Here is a 22,291-nt window from a genome sequence, read left to right as displayed (position 1 = left end):
GCAGTAACACAAACGGAGGGAATGATATCTTCACTCGTTCTTTCTGCTTTTTCCCTCAGCCTATAAAACCACTCAGATCTCTGCCTGGAGCGTGACTGACTGGCTGTCTAGCTGTTACTCCTTCTTCCTAACTGCTACTGGAAAAAGCAGCCTACTTCCAGATTGCCATTCATCTGCCAATTTTCTAAACTCCAACTCCAGCCCTCATTATATCAGTGAAGCTCCTCGAGCTGTGACCTAGATCTAAATCTAGGGGATGGATCCTTTGGAGTCTTTTTCCTAACAGAACTCTATTACCGTCAGCCACTCAAAGAAAAATACTATTTGTTGAAAAGATTGCTAAACAGAAACCAATTCCATCTGTAGTCATCTAAATGTTTCAAATATATTTTTCCCCATGAATTCCTACACGAAAAACACAAAAATATGACTGATAACAGGGAGAGGAAATATCAACTCTCAATATGATAACAGGAAGAAGAAATATCAATTCTCAAAGGCAATAGTTTCTTGTGCTTAGGTCTGAAAGGAAAGGGTACATTATTATTTTTTTTTAAAGATTTTATTTATTTATTTGACAGAGAGATAGAAGAGCACAAGCAGAGGGAGTGGCAGAGGGAGAGGGAGAAGCAGGCTCTGCACTGAGCAGGGAACCCGATGCGGGACTCGATCCCAGGACCCTGAGATCATGACCTGAGCCGAAGGCAGACGTTTAACCATCTGAGCCACCCAGGTGCCCTCAGGAAAGGGTACATTATTACAGTAAGTCTAAACTAGGAAAACTTATTCTTCCAACACCATCACAGTTAAACAATGTTTAAACTCAAATAAAATGCTTGTCATTCTTTTTAAAGAATTTTTACTTAACCTCAGGGGCATTTTACTTTTAACCGTCCACAGGACGTATCAAAATTTATAGGCAGCCAAACCAGTCTGTTTTGTCACAGAGAGCCTATGGCATATGGTTGCCTGGCAGTGGTTCCATAATTAAGAATCTGTCAGTGTTTCCATTACCTGCAGGCGTTCTCAGAGTTTGCAGGTCTGTCATAAACATTCTTACAAGGCTGAAACTTCATATACAAGGCCTCCGACCAAGAGCAATTCATTTTTTTTTAAATATGATACTTTTAAATTATAGAAGTTCTCAAGAAAACATCTCTACCAAATGAAAACACCTAATTTCAACATCTTAAAAAAATATCAAAAGAAGTTTTAATTTTTTGGTAATAATTTAAACTTTTGTTGGTTCCCTAGTTATTAACCTAGAAGTTAGCAGAAAATAAGATGTAAATCACCAACTTTCAATAAGCTAAAATTTTTTTTTTTTAAGATTTTATTTATTTATTTGACAGAGAGAGACACAGAGAGAGAGGGAACACAAGCAAGGGGGAGTGGGAGAGGGAGAAGCGGGCTTCCCGCGGAGCAGGGAGCCCGATGCGGAGCTCGATCCCCGGACCCTGGGATCATGACCTGAGCCGAAGGCAGATGCTTAACCGACCGAGCCACCCAGGCGCCCCAATAAGCTAAAATTTTTATGTTCATTATTTTTAATTAGTTTTTAAAATTCAAGTATAATTAACATATAGTGTGTTATATTAGTTTCAGGTGTACAATATAGTGATTCAACAATTCTATATATTGCTCAGTGTTCATCACAATAAGTGTCCTCTTCATCCCCTTCACCTATTTCACTCATCCTGTCACTCCCTGATGTTCATTAATTATTAATGCTCATACTGTGATCCATAATTCTAAGTACACCAAGTTTGTATCTGTTTATAATAAAATATAATAAGAAACCAGTATTATAAAATCTAACGGGATTTACAAATCACCGTCTGATGAAGTTGTAGTTCTGGTCTGAATTTTTGGGAGGTTTATGTTACTCCAGGTTAGCTTAAGTACCCCAAGCCCTCCTGCCCAATTTCCCCCAAGGGCCATCTTTAGCTCATTTTGGAGAACCCAACACTGTTTTGAAGTCCTCAAGATAAATCACCTGAAGATATCACTATCTGTTTATTGGTATTAAATCAGAAATAAGATCCCCTCTGTAGTCCACGATTTAATCTTACTTAGCACATACAAGCACCCAATAATAAGAACTGCCATTTATTCAACACCTATCCACTGCAGTGGGAGTTCTACATATTTTATCTCTAATCCTTAGAACTACTTCACGACATCATCATCAGTCCCATGGTGGTCATAGTAGAAGTAGCAGGAGAAGCAATTGTTTTTATATATGACCTCACTTAAACTTAGCAATAGGCTCTGTAGAAAAGATATGTATTATTGTCTCCATCTTATAGATGAGAAAACTGAAGCCTAAAGATTTAATGTCACTTGCCCATGGCTGCACTCGGCATAAATCACTCTATTATACACCTGAAACTAATATAATACTGTATGCTAATTATACTGGAATTAAAATTAAAAACTTAATGAAAAAAAGTTAGAACCTAGGACTCTGACATGAGCCTGTGACTTTTTTATTATAGTACATTGTAGGGGATACAGATGTGTATCTTATGCTCAAGGAACTCAGAATCTGTTTAAAGGACATGCTTTGTATTTCTCTTAGCTTGAAATATACAGCTGTTATGTACATAACATATAAGATAACATGTATCGATTATTATTTCTTGGCTATTTCTTACTGTACCTTAGCAGTTACCACGAAGCAAATAGAACAGAGGTAACAGGAGGAAGAGTTGCTCTAAAGTAGTTCCATCTCTTTGAAATTTTATAAATGGGTTTAAAATAAGCATAGTCAAAAACAAGAAAGGCCCGAAAAGGTCTGGAAACCCAATGAATTCTGAGCTGCAGCTTAAGGTGATTAAGTTAAAAAAAAGAGAGAGAGAGAGAGATTTAACCAGAAAGATTCTGTTTTGATGCAACAGAGACGCAATATGGCGTAGCAGTCAAGAAAATCAGGCCCTTTGGAGTCACTCAATCCTGGATTTGAGTACCAGCTCTTCCTTTATCAGCTCTGTGAGTTTGGACAACTTATAACCTCTTTAAATCTTCAGTCCCTTCATCTGTAAAAGGTGGGTAATGACAGCACTAACCTCATAGTTTTGTGTAAGAACTACATGAGATAATACTTAGCAAGCACACAGTCAGTGTTCTTGATAATGATGATGCTTCTGTTGGATGGATGAATGCCACTGACTCTTACATCCTGAAATATCCCAAATCCCTCCTTCCAAGTTCTAGACCTGAATATATGCACTTGGATGTTCCCTGGCAATCTCAAGCTCATCGTGTTCAAAAATAAACTCATCTGACCCTTCACATCAGGGAACACCACCTTCCCTTAGCCAGTCACCCTTGTTAGACAGGGATTCACCCTTGAGCCCTTTATCACCCTCAACTCCACAGCTAGCCAAGTCCTTATTGATTCTTCCTCTTGAATATGTATAAAACCGGACTTTCCTCTCCAGTCCTTCTGCCTGACCTGATTTTGGGTCTTTATCAACTGTTCTTCTAGTTTCTTCAATTCCTGGTCTTCAGGACAGAGAGTATTTTTTATTCATCTTTGTAGCCTCAAGAAATAGCAGACAGTAGTCTTGTTTCAAAACCAAATGAAGAAGTATTTATTTAAAAAGAAGTCTTTGTTTAAAAACCAAACTAAGCAGCTAAATTGGTTCCAAGACCAAGGCCTTTCTATTATACCATTTTGCCCCTCTGTAATCTAAGCATCTGAGGTCTAAACGGAACTAGTTTTTCCTTGAAAAGCATCTATTCACTGTGGAAGTCTTTTATGCTTTTAGTTAATAAGCAGCATTTGTCATATACAGAAGTTCTCTATCATCATGATTTATTCTTCTATGGTGCTAACTTGACAGCATTTGAAGTTCTATAACTTACAATAAAATATCATAGAATATGCCAAGTTCTTGAAAAAGGGTAATTTAAAAGTAATAAAAACTATTCATTTTTATAGGAAATTAGATTTATGCTATTCTAAGTCGCTCTTAAGACTTATATGGTGAGATGCTGACCATTTTTGTTCCTATTCTAACTGACTGATATAAACAATTTAATGCCCCAAGTGCTGTAATTTGATCAGTAACATACTATTTCTCTTATTTTACTGGGTTCCCTGCACAGACATATCCATTATGACAATAGATAGTTCTTTTAAAATAAGGAAATGATATATATATATGTATACCCAGAACAAAAACAACAATAACAAAATGTCTTTACCTCCTTCTAGAAAAAGAAGAAACTGGTGCATTTGTAATGTCAGGTTCCCATTCATCTTCAGGATCACAAAAGACATCTTCACTCTTGTTACTATTATTACTCTAAGAAAAATAAAATATATGGTTTCTATTAATTTGGGTTAAAAAATGTTTAGCAACTGGGGCACCTGGGTGGCGCAGTTGGTTAAGCATCTGCCTCCAGCTCAGGTCATGATCCTGGGGTCCTGGGATTGAGCCCTGCACTGGACTCCCCGCTCAGCGGAGAGTCTGCTTCTCCCTCTCCCTCTGTCCCTCCACCAGCTCATGTTCTCTCTCTCTCTCAAATAAATAAAATCTTTTAAAACATGTTTAGCAATTAAGAGAAAACAAAAGTTTAAATTTGTTACATTTAAAATTAAAAAATTAGCAAAATTACAGGTTGTCTGGCAGAAGTCTAAAAATATCACATTTTGGGGTGCCTGGGTGGCTCAGTCAGTTAAGCATCCGACTCTTCATTTCAGCTCAGGTCATGATCTCAGAGACCTGAGATTGAGCCCCGCATTGGGCTCTGCACTCAGCAGGGAGTCTGTTTGAGATTCTCTCTCTTCCTCTCCCTCTGCCCCTCCCCCCCACTCGTACTCTCTAATAAATAAATCTTAAAAATATCACATTCCTGACAAAACAAAAAATCAAGCACATGATGCTAGAAATTGTATTGAAAGAGCTCTACTAATAAAAGCACAGAAATCATTAAATGATTAAAAAACATAAACTTGGGATATAGAAGACAGTAAAAACAGAAAAGATAAATCCTCAGAAAAATAAAAGAAGGGGGGTTGGGCAATGTGTTAGCCTGGTGATGGGTATTAAGGAGGGCATGTACTGAATGGAGCACTGGGTGTTATACACAAACAATGAATCATTGAATACTACATCAAAAACTAATGATGTAATGTATGGTGACAAACATAACATAATAAAATTAAATTAAAAAAAAGAAAAAGAAAAGAATAATCTGACAACACTAAGATTCAATCACTCCCTGGTCGAATATATTAATCATGATAATAATCTGAATTTTAAGTATTTAAAGTAATATTAATTATAGTTCTAGCAAAATACTATACATACAGAGCTTGATTTGAAATAGTATAATTATATAGAAAAATAATCAAAGAATATTGCAACAGTTGAAAGTAGGAAGTAAGATAATAATGGTTAAGTCACCTACCACATTTTAATGTATATGATAAGGCAAGAATGATCAAATGACTTCAATACAGTTTTTTTGTTGCTCTAATTACACAAGCAATCCACATTCATTGTAGGGAATTTGGAAATTATTAACACGTATAAACACACAAAAGTGTAACCACTCACAAACCCATCATTTAGAGATAAACACTCAGTTCCTTTCAGTCTTTTTGGATTTCCTGTTATGAATAATATACCTTGCATTCCTGGAATTAACCTTACTTGATCATGGTGTAAGTATTCTTTGAGTATATCTTTGGGTTTGATTTACTGACCTTTCTTTCTTCCTTCCTTTCTTTTTTTAAGATTTATGTATTTATTGGCGAGAGAGAGAGTTCATGCAGGGGGGGAGGGACAGAGAGAGAGGGAGAAAGAGAATCCCAAGCAGACTCTGAGCTGAGCACGGAGCCCGACACAGGGCTTGATCTCACAACCCTGAGATCAGGACCTGAGCCAAAACCAAGAGTCAGACACTTAACCAATTGCACCACCCAGGCACCCCTGATTTACTGACATTTTATTCAGGATTTTTATAACTATGTTCATATGAAGATTGGTTTGTAATTCTCTTATGAATCATCTTTTCAGTTTTTGTGGTTTTTGTTTGGTTTGATTTTAATCGGTTAGGTTAGCATCATAACTGTGACACTTTATATCCTTTGCTATGTTCCAGAATAGTTGAAACACAATCATATTTATCTGTTCTCTTATTTACTTATTTATTTTTTTAAGTACGCTCTACACCCAAATGGGGCTTGAACTCATGACCCTGAGATCAATAGTCACATCCTCTACCGACTGAGCCAGCCAGGCACCCCTGTTCTTCAGTGGTTTAAAAAAGCTTCCCCATAGGGCACCTGGGTGGCTCAGTCATTAAGCATCTGCCTTCGGCTCGGGTCATGATCCCGGGGTCCTGGGATCAAGTCTCACATGGGGCTCCCTGCTCGGCGGGAAGCCTGCTTCTCCCTCTCCCACTCCCCCTGCTTGTGTTCCCTCTCTCGCTGGGTAACTTTCTGTCAAATAAATAAATAAAATCTTAAAAAAAACCCAAAACCTTCCCCATAAAACTGATTGGGAGCCACACCTTTTCTTTACAGTTTTTGTTTTTCTTTTTGAGACTAATTTGTTGACAAACTTTTCAATTTATTGCATGGTTATTCATCCATTAAGCTAAATTTCATAATTGATCTTTTTCTAGAAAGTCTTTTCTTTCTAGAAAATTATAAAATTTATTAGCGTAAAGTTTTACATGTAAAATAATTTTTAAATGCTTTTGTTATCTTTGTATAAATGCCATTGCCCATTCCTAAAATCACATGTTCATCTTTTTAAAGAACCAGAGCTTGAGTTTAATTTCTAATTTATCAATTATTGCTTTTATTTTTAATCATTCCTTCATTTGCTTTCCTTTGTTTTATTTTGTTATTTTCTAGATTGAGTTAACTAGTTTATTTTCATTTTTCCATTACACGAATCAAACATTAAGGATATAATTTGACAGCATCCTGCGTAAGCTTTTACATATATCTCCATTATTGTTATATCTAAGTAGTATAGAATATAATTCTATATAGAGTCACATTATATAAAGGTGAGATATTTAACAAATAGTAGCAACAATTTAATACATATTACAACTATTTATTAAATGCTTTAGGGATACTAAAATAATCATATGGAGAAAAATTACTTTTACATGCATACCTCTCACAATATACTATAACAAATTCTATGTGACTCACAGAGGTAAATGTTTACAAAAAATTAAAAGTAAACAGAGAAATGGACTATATTTCAGTAAGAAGATCTCCAGATTAATAGAAAGATTCAAATATACCAGATTTAAAATGCCTGTATAACAAAATAAAACCAAGAAAAGAGTGTAAGCAGGAAAAAAATTATTATAAATATAAAATAAAGGTTTACTATCAAAATATGTTAGAACTTTTGTAGACATATTAGTTCATTACCCATATTTCAAAAGTGTGAGTAAAATTCAAAGGACATGAACACATACTTTACCTATAAAGAAACAGAGTCAAATCCTCAGATTCACTAATTATTAATACATAAATTAAAACACACTGGTAACATTGGTAAATGGCAATATTTCTGACAAGTAATTGTTATTGAGCATCAAAATGTAATAAAAAATCATATTTTGGGGTACCATTTTAGAAAAGAGAAAACAAGGAAGAAGATACTAAGAACTAATATGTGTAAGGATATTTTTAGTTCTATTAAAATAGCAAACAACTGGTAACACCGAAAAGCACAGCAATGGGGAAATGTAAAGTAATTATGTAAAAGTGCACATTATAGGCACTGAAGATAATTACAAATGATGCAAAGTGCTTTATATCTATCAAATTTCTTCTTCTCTTAAGCTTAAATCTAAAATCTTGAAAACACACAATTATAACTGTGAACAGATTCAGCACTAAATTTCTCTATTACAGGTATAACTATATTAATCAATAAAACCCCATCTACAGGTAAAAGTAAAGTAAACATACATAATTGTTAATATTGGTTGGTTTGGGTAATATAAATTGCCTTTTCCTTTATTTGCCAAATTTTCTTTACTGAGAACACATCACTTTTATATTTTTTATTTCAAAAATTTACAGAGATTTTAATAATATTCCAAACCTCATAAAGTTCTTTCATTGCTGCAAGCTTAGATTCAAACTTTTCCAGACTCCAGAAAGTTGAGATCCCTAGTTGTAGGTTACGAACACGAACAGAAGTGTCAGAACTACTTCCTTTATCTGATACGTCATGTCTGAAAGAAAAACCAAAGAAAAATGCTTATCCTAAAACATACATACCCATTTATAAGAGTTTTCTGAATTAAAATAACTTCCATAAAAATTCAGTCCACTGATTAAATCTTTCCATTGTTAAGCATTTTTATTACAATGAAAAATCATGTCTAGCATATACTATATAAAAATAACTTCTTATATAAAAATTTTAAAAATCAAATTCTAATTAGGTATATTTCCTTCCAAACATGTAATACTAGTAAACTTGCAACTCAAAAGAAGCTAAGTAGGGCGCCTGGATGGCTCAGTCGTTAAGTGTCTGCCTTCGGCTCAGGTTGTGACCCCAGGGTCCTGGGATCGAGTCCCGCATCGGGCTCTCTACTCTGCGGGAAGCCTGCTTCTCCCTCTCCCATTCCCCCTGCTTGTGTTCCCTCTCTCGCTGTGTCTCTCTCTGTCAAATAAATAAATAAAATCTTTAAAAAAAAAGAAGTTAATTCCTAAAACACCTAAAATTATTCTGTTTATAAAATTACTTATTTTATAAACATACTTCGTATATTTAGTATGGTATGTTAATTGCTGAAAGTCTTTTACTCCAAAGTGAGCTCTAAAGAGGAGTCAAAATGTGTCACTGGGAATTCTGACACTGTTCTCTCCTAGACAGGCAATATAGATACTATGTCCTTGCAGAAATTAAATTTAGAAAGCAATCATATGAAGGTCAGTTAGTTTAAAACAAAGAATTACTTTATAATTAGGCTAATAAATTGCTCACCTGCCAAAAACATAACATTTTTTAAATTTGCTGCTGATGGCATTGGCTTCCTGAATCATCATTGAGAGTTTCATGGAGCTCCAATTGGTCTGAACTAGTAGAAAACACACAGAGATGATTCAAAAACCATCTATGAGCCCTGACTTATATCACTAGGCAGAACAACTCCTGAAAAAAAAAATATTGATTTTAAATAAATGATCTTAACTATTGCAGAAAGTAAGGGCAATATTTGAGTGGCTTCTCCTCGAGCCTGAAATAAAATATTCTTCATAGAAAATGATGTCTTTCACCTGTGGAGACACAGTAAAAAAACTGAAAGTGATGTAGAAAGTTGATACAGAAAGGATTTTGTAAGAGAGGAAATGCCAAAGACAATGCTTTGTCTCCTAATATCTTTAAATATTTTTTTCTGATTAATTTTTTTCTTAATTTCTAATTTGTTTAAAGTATTGGGTAAAGCATACTACAGCCTTACTTATATAGAACCACAATCCTTTTTTATTTTGCCTGAAAATTAAAACAAACAAACACATATTTCAGGACATCAAAACAAAAATGGGAAATAATTTGGCCACAATTCCATTTTCCTAATTTAAAATTAAAATTTTATCATAAATATTTTCTATATCACCCAAATTTATCACCAATTTTCCATCAGAACACTTTTTTGAAAGGATAAAATTCATTATACACATGCTAAAAAAAACAAGTATTCATTGCAAGACCCTGTTTTTAGGCTCTAAGAAGAATAAAAAGATGTATTAGTAAATGTATTTATTTACTTCTTACAACAGATATAACAAGCATTAATAGTTTCAGATTTATTTAAAAATAAAAGTTATACAATACAATACAACTACAAAGTATTCTTGCTAAAAATTTGAATCAGAATCTGACAGGCCTGTAGAAATAGCTCTACCATTTTATAGGGAATATAGGGGCAGAGGAACCTGTTAAGCAACACCATGTAGATACAACAGCAAGATCCAGAATGTGGGAAACGACAGGATAAATAACCTAATTTCTTCAATAAGCAAATTACAAGAGGAAGGAGAGAGATAAGAAAGGCAAATTTATGGATTAAGAGACTTAAAAAGGGGCACCTGGGTCACTCAGTCTGTTAAGCATCCCACTCTTGGTTTTGGCTCAGGTGGTGATCTCATGGGTCATGGGATGTCACTTTGGGCTCTGTGCTCAGCAGGGAGTCTGCTTGGGCCTTCTTTCCCTCTGCCCCTCCCCCACCCACTTGTGCTCCTGCTCACTCTCTAAAATAAATAAATGAATAAATAAATAAATAAATAAATATTTTTAATAAAAATGGGGGTGCCTGGCTGGCACAGTAGGTAGAGCATGTGACTCTTAATCTCAAGTGAGTTCAAGCCCCACTTTGGATGTGGAGCCTACTTAATAAAAATGAAAAATAAATATAAAGAGACTTAGGGGCACCTGGGTTACTCAGTTGGTTAAGCGTGTCTGACTCTTGCTTTCGGCTCAGGTTGTGATCTCAGGGTCCTGAGATCGAGCCACGAGTCAGGCTCTATGTTCAGCTCGGAGTCTGCTTGAGATTCTCTCTCTCTCTACCTCTGCCCCACTCCCCCATCCCTGCTCATGCAGGCACTCTCCCTCTCTCTCTAAAATAAATAAATAAATCTTTAAAAATAATAATAAAAAAATAAAATAAGACTTACAAGGCATATCTACCAAACACAATGTGTGGATCATGTTTGTATCCTGACTCAAACAAACAAGATATAAAAAAATGTATGGGAAAATTGAATGTAGGCTAGAAATCTGATGAGTATAAGAAATTATTATTCATATTTTTAGGTTTGATAAAAATATCATGGTTATGCTTAAAGAGTGACAGAGAAAGACAGAAAGAGAGTCCTTATCCAATGCAGAGATACATAGTGAAGTATTTACAGATCAAATGATATGATGTCTTGGATTTGCTCCACAACAGTCCAGGGAGGCAAGGGGGCTGGGTACAGCCAGAACAAGACCGAACATGTGTTAGAAATTGCTGAAGTTGGATGATAAGTATATAAGAGTCTGTTGTAGTAACCTCTCTACTTTTAGAGTTTGTTTGAAATTTTCCATAATGAGAAAAAGTCATTAAAAACATGCCATGTTCTATACAGCAATGTAGAATTATATACAAAAAATAACATCTAAGTGAAAAAGAAGATGAAGTACCCAATGATTTAGTCCAATCTAGATGTAAGACCTAAAATATTAGAATAAGAGACTGCATTTTTAAAAACATGTTACACATTAAAGTATCACTTGAAATTTTCTTTACTATTTGCTTATGTAACTAAATATTCTAAAAACTGAATATTCTGAAACAATCATGCATACAAATTTATTTAGATCCAAAAAGGTCAGCAACATCCAGAATAAACCATTTTTAATATATAAAGGCAACCAGCACTAACATTTTAGTAATTATATCATAAGAAATAACATACACAAAACTTTAGAAAATGCCTGCTAAAATCATCATATACTCACTTAAAAAAGTTTTATCTCTATTACTTTGATTTTGCTGTAGTATTTGTACTTCTTTAGCAATTTTTTGCTTCTCAGTTTCTAAAGCTTCCAGAATTCTTGCATGGCGGATGCTATGGTCTTCTAAAGCCTAATTGATATTTATTCATATAGACCCATACATGAAAATATACAAAGAGAGAAATTATAATTGATAATGGTAACACAGCATACTTAAACTTCATTTTACAGTACACGTTTTATTAAGCATACAAGGCCTTTAAAAAGTGATTTATAAAATATCTTTATAAAATTTGACGCCATAACAAAATCATTAGGAATTTTTGATGACATAAATTAATCTTATTCTTCCCATTGACAGGAAGTAAAAAAACCTTTAGGGGAAAAAAAAAAAGGGAGAGAGAGAGAAAAAACTGCTCAAAAGAGCCCACATTCAAGAACATTTGTTGACCAAATAAAGTTAAATTTAAAAGACACCACAAAAACCTTATTTGCCACAAAGAGACCTTATAACAGCCCATTTATAATTACTGTTTTCAAGATTTAAACAGCTCTGTTTTTTCTTCTAAAACTCTCTCAGGTGGTTCACTAGCTACTTTGTGTCCTAGAATTAACTTGTTACATATTATCACCATATTATAGTATAAGAACTTTGGGGTTACTAGGGGTATTTTCTTCTACCCCCACTGTCACTACAAAACTTGGAAAAAAGAGAAATAAAATTGCTATTTGAGGACAAAACTTTGAGATTAAGATATAAGGAATCAAAGCAGAGATGAAAACAGTGCTGCTCAAACTTTAGCATTTGTCAAAATCCCATGCAAGACTTGTCAGAATAGATCTGGGCCCCAACTCCAGAGTTTCTGACTTAGGAGTTCTGGGGCCTAAGACTGCATTTCTAACAGTAATGCTGATTGATGTTGCTGGACTAAAGACCATATTTTAACAACCACTAATATAAGAAGAAAGAATACCCAAGAAGGTTGTTAAAAAGGTAACTCAAGATATTAAAATACTGACAATCTGGTTTTATACTTCAGTCTTCAGAACTTGATTAATATGAGTCAGCCCCTGAAACATGACTCTGCCCTCACTGAGATGATAAAAGTTTCAGGGCCTGAGCTCATAAGACTGGGGTAATGAACACCCTACTCTGAGTTCTCTTAGGAGTCACTCAGGCAAGGAGACTGCTGGTCACACTTTCCACGGATGGATAATGCTTCATTCTGACATGAGGATGTGACCCAGTATAAGAGCTGTGCCTTTCTTCCTTCTACACATTGTACCCTAGCACCATTTCATTCATTTACATTATTTGGCCTGATGGATCACAGGATATTTGTGGAGGCATAAGAGGGGAAAACTGTAATGGAACCAGCTCAAAATAAGAGCTCTGTCCCTTTCAAAATGTTTGTGTGATGATGTGTGAGCAGAGCTGGGAGCATTACCAGGTTGTAAGCTTTCAGGCAAGAAGAGCCCTTCTCGTAAAAAAAATAAATAAAATAAATAAAATGATCTTAACTCCCCCAAAAAAAGAAAAAAAAAAGAAGAAGAAGAGCCCTTCTCATCAGGAGACCCGGATTTGGCCATCTCCTCCTAGGTACCATGAGTTCTTAAAAAAAAAAAAAAAATCCTGCTGTTGCTCAGAGCCAACTATTTACAAAATGAAATTACCTGTTTTGCAGCCAAAGTCTCCATTTCTAATCGCTTTTTGTTGACATAGATTTCCTGTTCAAGTCGCTGTTTTGCCTTTTCTAATTCCTCAATTTTGTCGTTAGCCTTTTGGTTATTTATTTCCTGCATTTTCTTCCTTTGAGCCTCTTCCTTCTTTAAAGAACAATAATAAAAAGTAACGGGCAAAAACACACTAGTTTTTTTTCAAAAACAATATAAAAAATGTACAAGAGTCCATTTCTTTAATCAATGTATAAGAAATTGACTCATCAATAGAAAAGTTGCCCTGTAGTTTTTCTACCTCATTCAGCTTGACTAATATAACTTAAAATAAGTATCACTAGTCAAACCTTCTAGAGCACGTTCCTCTAAAATGGGTTGTGGGGGGGCGCCTGGGTGGCTCAGTTGGTTAAGCGACTGCCTTCGGCTCAGGTCATGATCCTGGAGTCCCTGGATCGAGTCCTGCATCGGGCTCCCTGCTCGGCAGGGAGCCTGCTTCTGCCTCTGACCCTCCCCCTTCTCATGTGCTCTCTCTCTCTCGTTCTCTCTGTCTCAAATAAATAAATTAATTAATTAAAAAAATAAATAAATAATAAAATGGGTTGTGGGAATGCAAGATGACCAGGAAACCAGAGAGCCATGGGCTCATGTAAGTGGAGGACAGAAGCTTCTCTATTTTTCTTCTTCTTCCAACAGCTATTTGTCTACTACTAACTTGCTTCCTAAAGTAAAATTAAAGAGGGCCAAGACTCACTTGGCTTTGACTCTCTAGTCTTTGATATTCCCCCAGTTTCCTTCTAGGGATATACTCAATTTTACAGGCAATATATCACTTAGGGTGCACGAGCAGAGAAAGAAAAAACCAATTCTCCCTTTTACCAGTTCTGCTTCCAATGCTTTTATTTTGCTTTCATATGCAGCTTTTTGAGAAGAAAGCTCTTGCTGAGCCATTTCTTTTGCAATTTGGATTCCTTGCATCATTTCTTCCTTTGCTCTCAATTGTGCCTCTTTTATTTCTGCTTCAAGTCTACAAAGTAGCAAAATATTCACAGGATACATTGTCAAGAATCCTTTATATACCATAGTAGTTCTTAATCATATTAAAATGTTTTCATTAAACAAAAATTTAAAACCCAACATTTAATTTCTGACACTGTCAACAGTGTTCTTAAATTTTTATTGCTTTTAGAATGGCTTACGCAAAACAGTATAAAAGGATGAAAATTTGCTTATTTTAGTTACTATAGCAGATGCCTGATATTTAAGTAAATATATTTTTCTAATCCTTTTTTTTTTTTAAGATTTTATCCATTTATTTGAGATAGAGCGAGAGAAAGAGCGCAAGCAGGGCGGAGGGGCAGAGAGAGAGGGAGATGCAGGCTCCCCAAGAAGCAGGGAGCCCAATGCGGGGCTCAATCCCAGGACTGGGAGACCACGACCTGAGCCAAAGGCAGATGCTCAACCAACTGAGCCACCCAGGCGTCCCTATATTTTTCTAATCTTAAAGAAAAATAAGTTATATAAAAATATTATGTCATAGTGAACATTACGGTAAACATTATAGTTAACATTACAAAAAACACAATAACGGTAATTTTTTTTTGAGAGAGAGCACATGCATGCACATGTGTGCGCATGCATGCACATAGTGCGGTAGGGGCTGAGGGAGAGGGTGAGAGAGAATATCAAGCAGACTCCAACTGAGGCAGAGCCCAAAACGGGGCTCAATCTCATAACCCTGAGGTCATGACCTGAGTTGAAATCAAGAGTTGGACGCTTAACCAATTAAGCCACCCAGATGCCCCCAAATAAGGGTATTTTATGTTTAACAATGGTTAGAACAAAAATTATATTTCATATATCAATAACTTTTAATTCATGTTTAGGTCATAGGTTAGGGAAAACATTGAAATAACTCTAAAAATGTTATGAGAGCTTATAAAATAGATTGTATATTTTCAACCATCTATAATAATTTGACATTTTGGTAAGTTAAAACATTAAATTAGGTTTGTCATCTTTCTTTTTTTTTTTTTTTTAAAGATTTTATTTATTTATTTGAGAGAGAGAATGAGAGAGAGCACATGAGAGGGGGGAGGGTCAGAAGGAGAAGCAGACTCCCTGCTGAGCAGGGAGCCCGATGCGGGACTCGATCCCGGGACTCCAGGATCATGACCTGAGCCGAAGGCAGTCGCTTAACCAACTGAGCCACCCAGGCGCCCCTAGGTTTGTTATCTTTCAATATATAAGGGAAAAGCATCAAGGAGTATAAAAAACTAAAAGCTTGTTTCTTCTTAATAAAATCAATGCTCTAGGGGCACCTGGGTGGCTCAGTCAGTTAAGCATCTGCTTTGGCTCAGGTCATGATCCCAGGGTCCTGGGATCAAGCCCCACGTTGAGCTCCCTGCTCAGTGGGGAGCCTTCTTCTCCCTCTCCTTCCTGCTTGTCCTCTCTCGCGCTATCTCTGTCGCTCTCTCTCTCAAATAAATAAATAAAATCTTTAATAAAAATTAAAAAAATAAAATCACTGTTTTAGCAACTACACTGTATAGAAATTTCCATTCTCAATTTCACTGAAAAAAAGAATATCAAAAGAAAGAAGGCTAGTGGTGACCAGGGCCTGGGGGGAACAGGCAGGGGGTGGGGCTGAGGGGGACAATGGGGAGTCACAGTTTAATGGGGACAGAGTTTCAGTTTGGGATGATGAAAAAAATTCTGGAGATGAATAGTTTGATGGTTGTACACACTGTCAATATACTTAATGCCCTTGAAATGTATATTTTAAAATGGTTAAAATAGTGAATATTATGTAACATATATATATATATGTTAAATGGTTAAAATAGTGAATATTATGTAACATATATTGTACCACAATTTTTTTTTTAAAAGAGCAAAAGCAAGTTCAGACTTTTTAAAAGATAAGGTAGGATTAGCCCAGTCCATACTAGTCATTCTGATTCCTCCTCCCTTCATCCTCTCTGGTCATCAAGTGTGGTTGATTCTTTCTCCTTAATACTCTCTCTGACTCAACCACACTGTACTTCTCTTACTTCAACAATCTCTGAACAGCATTTGCAAGCTATACTTGCTCTGCCTCTAACTGGTTTTCCAGACTTAGGTCATGGTGAGCTCTAAAACTGTGGTTCTGTCAGGTCTCTCTCTTGTCTGCCTAATATCGTTAATGATTCCATATCCTTTAAGATAAAGTCCTAACGCTTTAGTATTTATTTATGTATACTTTACCTATTAGTTTACAAGGATACTGCTTAAATCAGAAATCCTACAATATTGCATGAGCTAAAGATGGGGCAAAGAAAACAAAAAGGTTACACTCCCCCATCCCGCTGGCTAACTTCCAACGGTCTCTGGGGACCCCATTCCAGGGGATGTCTTCTTGTCCCCTAGAAAACTTTGCTGATTCCTGGCCAGGACTAGGAGTCACCCCTCACTACATAAACTGCACACAGTGCAGGACTCTGTCATGGCACCCTGTCACAACTATGTGTCAGCCCCATGAGATGATAAATTCCTCCAGTATAGTAGCTAAATTTCAGGTATTCTTTGTATTTCTAGTATAGTGATAGATACATAATATCTGCTCAATAAACGTCTGCTAAATCAATGAATGTACCAAGAGAAAAGATCATGTCACTAGAAATTAGCACCCAAAGAATTAACTGCCAGAGACTAGCATAATATGATTAACTCTCTCTTGTAGACCTCTCTCATGTTCTTACTATTTCATATCAACAAAAATACTTACTGTGATCTTTGTGCCATGAGCAACTCATTTTTTGCAAATTCAAAGTCTTTTGGACCCTCGATTATAAGAATATCTCTACCGGATGGTCTTTTTCCTTTCTGGACTTCTACTGGATGATTAAATCTAAAATAATGATCTCCACCAAGAATCACCCGATCACCCTAAAGCACACAAAAAATTTACTACTTGAGGTGAGTCTGAACCAAAAACTTACATGGGACAAATAATTAAGTTCAGCAATTCAAGACAGTCTAAGATTAGTAATAATAAACATAAAAATCATAGCAACTAACTTATTAAATACTTTCTATATGTCAATCACTATGTTAAACACTTTACATATACGTGATCTCATTTATGTCTCACAACAACCCAGTGAGATAGTACTATTATCTCGATTTGAGGAGTGAGGAAGTTAAAGAGCACAGAGCTTAATAATAACAACAAGCATTCACTGAGCTTACAATTTGCAGACATTGTGTTAAGAACTGTAGATGGATTATTTCATTTAATCCTCTGCTGCCCCCAAAAGGTAGGATATATATGAAGTGACCAACTGTCTTGGTTTGCCTGCAACAGACTGGTTTATGCCTGTTCTCTCAATGTAATTTTTTTTTAAGTTTTATTTATTTAAGTAATCTCTACACCCAACATGGGGCTCTAACTCAGGACCCCAAGATCAAGAGTCATGTGCTCTTCCAACTGAGCCAGCCAGGTGTCCCTCTCCCAATGTAATTATTAAAAATGCTCTCAACAGTGTCCTGACTTCAGTGATATACAATCACCCTAATTAAATAACTTTTTTCAAAAGTCACATAGCAAATAACCAGGGCTTACTTCCAAAGCTCAGCTCTTTACTGGACACATGATGGTGCTGTCAGTAGTCAGCTCTTCAGGTACTGGTTTATAGTGATTTAACTTTTATCTTTGCACAAATGAAGGCAATTAATGAATTAATAGAAAACAGAATTTTAGAACTAGAAAGTCCTTAATCTAGTTCACTACCTTATCTTACAGAGGAGAAAACTGGGACTCACATAAATTAAACAACTTGCCCAAAGTCAAACAATTTGTTAGATTTCAGCACTGGCTAACTTACATGATGTAATACTGTGGATTCCAAAATATGTTTTCCATTTATATATGTCTTTGCTTCTCCAACTGGGATGATACTCACTATTCCATCAAAATTTTTTATAGTACTGTTAAGATAAGAAGTACATTGTTATAATTACAGGACAGATGAAAAAGAAAAAGGCAATACAAGATAATCCTGCTTGGATTATTCCTTTGGTGTTGCTTCATATCAATTTGTGACAAAAATAACTTAAAATTATTTTATTTTGCTCCAACTACATTTTGAAGTTTTGGCAAAAAAGCCTGAGCAATCCCATCCATCAGTGCTGGGAAGAATTTTCATTGTATGTATTTTAACCATAACTACTTTAAAAAAAATACCGACCCTCTCCCCAAAAATAAAATAAAATAAATTCAAGGAAAAAACATTAGAATATTGACAATGGTTACAGACGAATGAAACATTTTTAAGTGTTTTATTTCTCTAATTTCTGGTTTTATGTATGAGTTTTAAAGATGAAAAGAAACAAACATTTTCCTTTTATGAAAAGGAGGGTAATACAGAAGAAAGAAAAGCATGGAGATAAAAACACACTCCTTAGTCATCTAATTAACTAGACCCTGACACTATGGAAAATCAGCTGTAAATGTTACATATTCCTTTGAATCTTTTTATTTGGAGAATAGGAAAGACACTCCAAAGTCCAATTCATCTTTGGATTAACTTGACAGAGAGGGAAAAAACTGCAGCAAAAGCTGAGTCCTAACCCAAAACCTCTAGCTGTTGATTAGGCTCTAAGATCTATAATTAAAGAATAACAGTTCAGTTGTAGCACCTAGAGAAAAGAGTCTGGAAGGAATAGCTCACCCCTCAGCAGTATGTCCCTCTCACCAGTCTAGTGTTTTAACCAGGTAAAGGTTTCAACAGGATCTACTTGTTCTGATTCCTTCTCTCTCCTAGGTCTTTCAAAATTCCTTGGCCTGGCATCCTGAAAACTCCACAATCTGGCTTCACCACCAACATTCTTTATCCACGATTATTTCCCCATAAGAACCACATCTTACTCTTTTTTTTTTTTAATTTTATTTATTTATTTGTCAGAGAGAGAGAGAGAGCAAGTGAGCACAAGCAGGGAGAGCAGCAGACTTCCTGCTGAGCAAGGAGTCCAATGTGGGACTTGATCCCAGGACCCTGGGATCATGACCTGAGCTAAAGGCAGACACTTAACTGACGGAGCCACTCGAGTGTCCCAGAACCATATCTTACTCTTAATCATCCATATCAGTACCCTGAATTTGCCTTGACATCAGCTTCTCTCTTTTGAGTCATTTCTCTAACATAGGAAGAATGTTACCTCATCCTTCAAGGCCCAACTTAAATGCTAGAAGCTTATCTTTTTGGCTCAAGCAAGAAGTGGATTTTACCTCTAAGCATTAAGAAGGCAAGTCCCATATAACATTAATTTACATTGATAGGTACTGAAGTTCTTTTATTCATTAAGCCCCCATGTGCCAGATAGGTCTCAGCAATGAACATGGACATGAAACCAACGCTCATGAAGTTCATGGTATAGTAAGACAATAGTGATAAGTGTACTAAAAGGGGAAATGCAGAGTGCCAGGCAAGCAGAGGACTTCCTACTCCCCTACTGGACTCCTAACACTTTGGGATTATGTTATGTATCTTTGTCACTGGTGTAAATAATACTACACTTATTTGTTATAGAAAACAGTTAACTAATAGAAGAACAAAAGGACCTGAAGAAGAAGGAGATTTGCATACCAGATATAAAGACATTATAAAGCTCAAATAATTAAGACTATGGAGTACTAGTGAGAAGAAAAAGACTTTGTTTTTGGTAATTTTTTATATGAACACTTCAGATCACAAAAGAAGCAATATACTATTTAATATATGATATTAGCAGAATTGGTTATTCACATGAGAAATAAATGAATTCAGACCCCTACACTTCACACCAAACAAAAAATTCTAGACTACTTAAGGGCTTAAATGTGAAAACAAAACTTGAAAACATGTAGAAGAAAAGTTAGGAGAGGGGCGTCTGGGTGGCTCAGTCAGTTAAGCAACTGCCTTCAGCTCAGGTCATGATCCCAGAGTCCTGGGATTGAACCTCACATCGGGCTCCCTGCTCAGCGGGGAATCTGCTTCTCCCTCTACCCTCCCCCCCTTCTTGTGATCTCTCTCTCTCTCTCCCTCTAATAAATAAATAAAATCTTTAAAAAAGAAAAACAGAAATGAAAAGTTAGGAGAACATCTCTATGACCTCAATGTGGAAAGAATTTCTTAAACAAGACCACAATTGTTGTAATGGAAAAAGATTGAGGCTGTGTACTACAATAAAACAAAGAGCTTTGAATCAATCATAAGGCACCAAAAGAGAGTGAAAAGATAAGCCACACATGGAAAAAAGACTATTGAAACAAATAAAACAAAGGCTTGGCAATCAGAATATATAAAGAACTCTTATAAATTACTAAGAAAAAAACAAACAATCCAACTGAAACATGGACAAAAGACATGAACAGGCAAGTCCTAGAAGAGCAAACTAAAATAACCAATAAATACATGAAGAGATTATTAGTCAAAGAAACGCAAAATGAATCCACAGTGAGATAACATATCATGTTCACTAGACTGGCATAAATTCAAGTCTGCCAGTACCAAGTGTTGACATGGATGTGGAGTAATAGACACTCTCAGGGTGTGGAAGTAAAAATTCATAATCATTTTGGAAAACAATGTGAAGTTACTAAGTAAAGTTGAATAAGACATACCCTACAATCTAATATCTCAAGTATTTTTAGATATAATTTAAGAGTGTTTCCCAAACTTTAAAAATTATTATTATAGCATAATTAGAAAATCGTAATATTTATACAGCAGATTGTGGTCAATAGAAAGGTTGCTCACAGTTAGACATGACTAGTCTGGTAGGTAAGGCCTCCTAAGTTCCTACTGGCTAACCATTAAGGGCTCATATCTCAGTTTATCATCTGGGAAACTCACTCTAGAGAAACTCTTCACATTTGTACCAAGAGATATGTATAAGAATATGCATAGCAATATTGTGATAGCAAAAAATTAGGAACAACCCAAATGTCTATCAAGAGACAGACTGTAATAATTTAAAGGTAGATAAATGCACACAATAAGATACTTCACAGCAGTAAAAATAAAAGAACATCAAAATGAATGAATCTTGAAAACAACATGAAGCCAAAGCAGTTTGCATAAACTATCATCCCAACAATATGTATATAATCATTCAATTCATACGAACAAAATTCACATGAAACAAAAAATTTTAAATTTGTCAATCCAACCAAAAATCCTGCCATATAAGATGGATAGAAGTTTAATTTCTTGCCAATGATTATAATTCCAAGAAATGATCCCTCAACCAACAGATCACATACACCAAAACAGAAATAGAGAGCATTACATTCTACCTCATATTGACAGTAATTAACCTATCTTCCTTACAAAACACTCAGACTGTCTGTTTTTCTTGGCTAAAAGATGCACTGGAAGGATTATACCAAAGACTCAGTATAAATGAATGCCTCATGTGAAGGAAACCATACATATCAAGATATGGAAGCCTACTAAAAAAAATGAACAGGAGCCTTTTTATTTTTAGAAGAATAACATACCAATGATCATCAGCAATCAGCACCCCAGATAACTGAATATCATGGCTTGAGTTTGGTTTATACTTTCCAACTGTCGTCGTTCCTTCTTTTATCATATATAATAGCATCTCTGATAGCTGAGGATCTTCATTGAGATTGACAAGGTTTGGCAAATGGTTGTCGATTTGAAATGTAATTCCTGCTTTCTAGTGGAAGTCAGAAAATAAATTAACCTTAACAAAAAGCAGCAAATTATTAAATCCATCTAAAATAAATGGTCTACCTTAAACATTAAAATCACTGTATGTGAAGTCTCAATAAAGGTTTCTTAGAATCTCTCTTTCATGATTTCCCCATGACTGTTACCATCATACTTCTTAGACTTTTAAGCTATGTTGCCCTTTCTTTGACCTTCACAATCTGTCATCCTCAAACTGTGCCTTTTCTTACTGATGGTCTTTAGAATGGATCAGTTCCTTTTGTTGCATCTTTGCTGCCCTCACCTTAGTTCAGACCCTTATTACCTCGTACTTGAACTACTGCAGCAGCTGCCTGATTGCCCTGTCAACAATTTATCGTTTTCAGTTCATCTTACATCCTACACCAAATCAATTCT

At 35.5% G+C, this 22,291-nt stretch overlaps 1 protein-coding gene across 1 annotated transcript in view; it reads right to left on the bottom strand.

The window, feature by feature from the left end:
• KIF14 (kinesin family member 14) overlaps positions 1-22,291 on the bottom strand; it is a 53,737-nt gene that overhangs the window by 15,022 nt on the left and 16,424 nt on the right. The window contains exons 14-22 of the mRNA XM_021682484.1: positions 21,697-21,881; positions 18,041-18,143; positions 16,942-17,102; positions 14,055-14,202; positions 13,176-13,328; positions 11,505-11,631; positions 8,988-9,081; positions 8,097-8,229; positions 4,213-4,313 (exon numbers count right to left, since the gene is read on the bottom strand). Coding sequence (XP_021538159.1) covers positions 4,213-4,313; positions 8,097-8,229; positions 8,988-9,081; positions 11,505-11,631; positions 13,176-13,328; positions 14,055-14,202; positions 16,942-17,102; positions 18,041-18,143; positions 21,697-21,881 — 1,205 coding nt within the window. The remainder of the gene's footprint in view (positions 1-4,212; positions 4,314-8,096; positions 8,230-8,987; positions 9,082-11,504; positions 11,632-13,175; positions 13,329-14,054; positions 14,203-16,941; positions 17,103-18,040; positions 18,144-21,696; positions 21,882-22,291) is intronic.

Source organism: Neomonachus schauinslandi, chromosome 6 (assembly GCF_002201575.2).
Source record: "Neomonachus schauinslandi chromosome 6, ASM220157v2, whole genome shotgun sequence".
NCBI classification, from domain to species: Eukaryota; Metazoa; Chordata; class Mammalia; order Carnivora; family Phocidae; genus Neomonachus; species Neomonachus schauinslandi.
The sequence above is the reverse complement of the archived record's forward strand: the minus strand, read 5'-3'. Positions and strand labels throughout refer to the sequence as shown.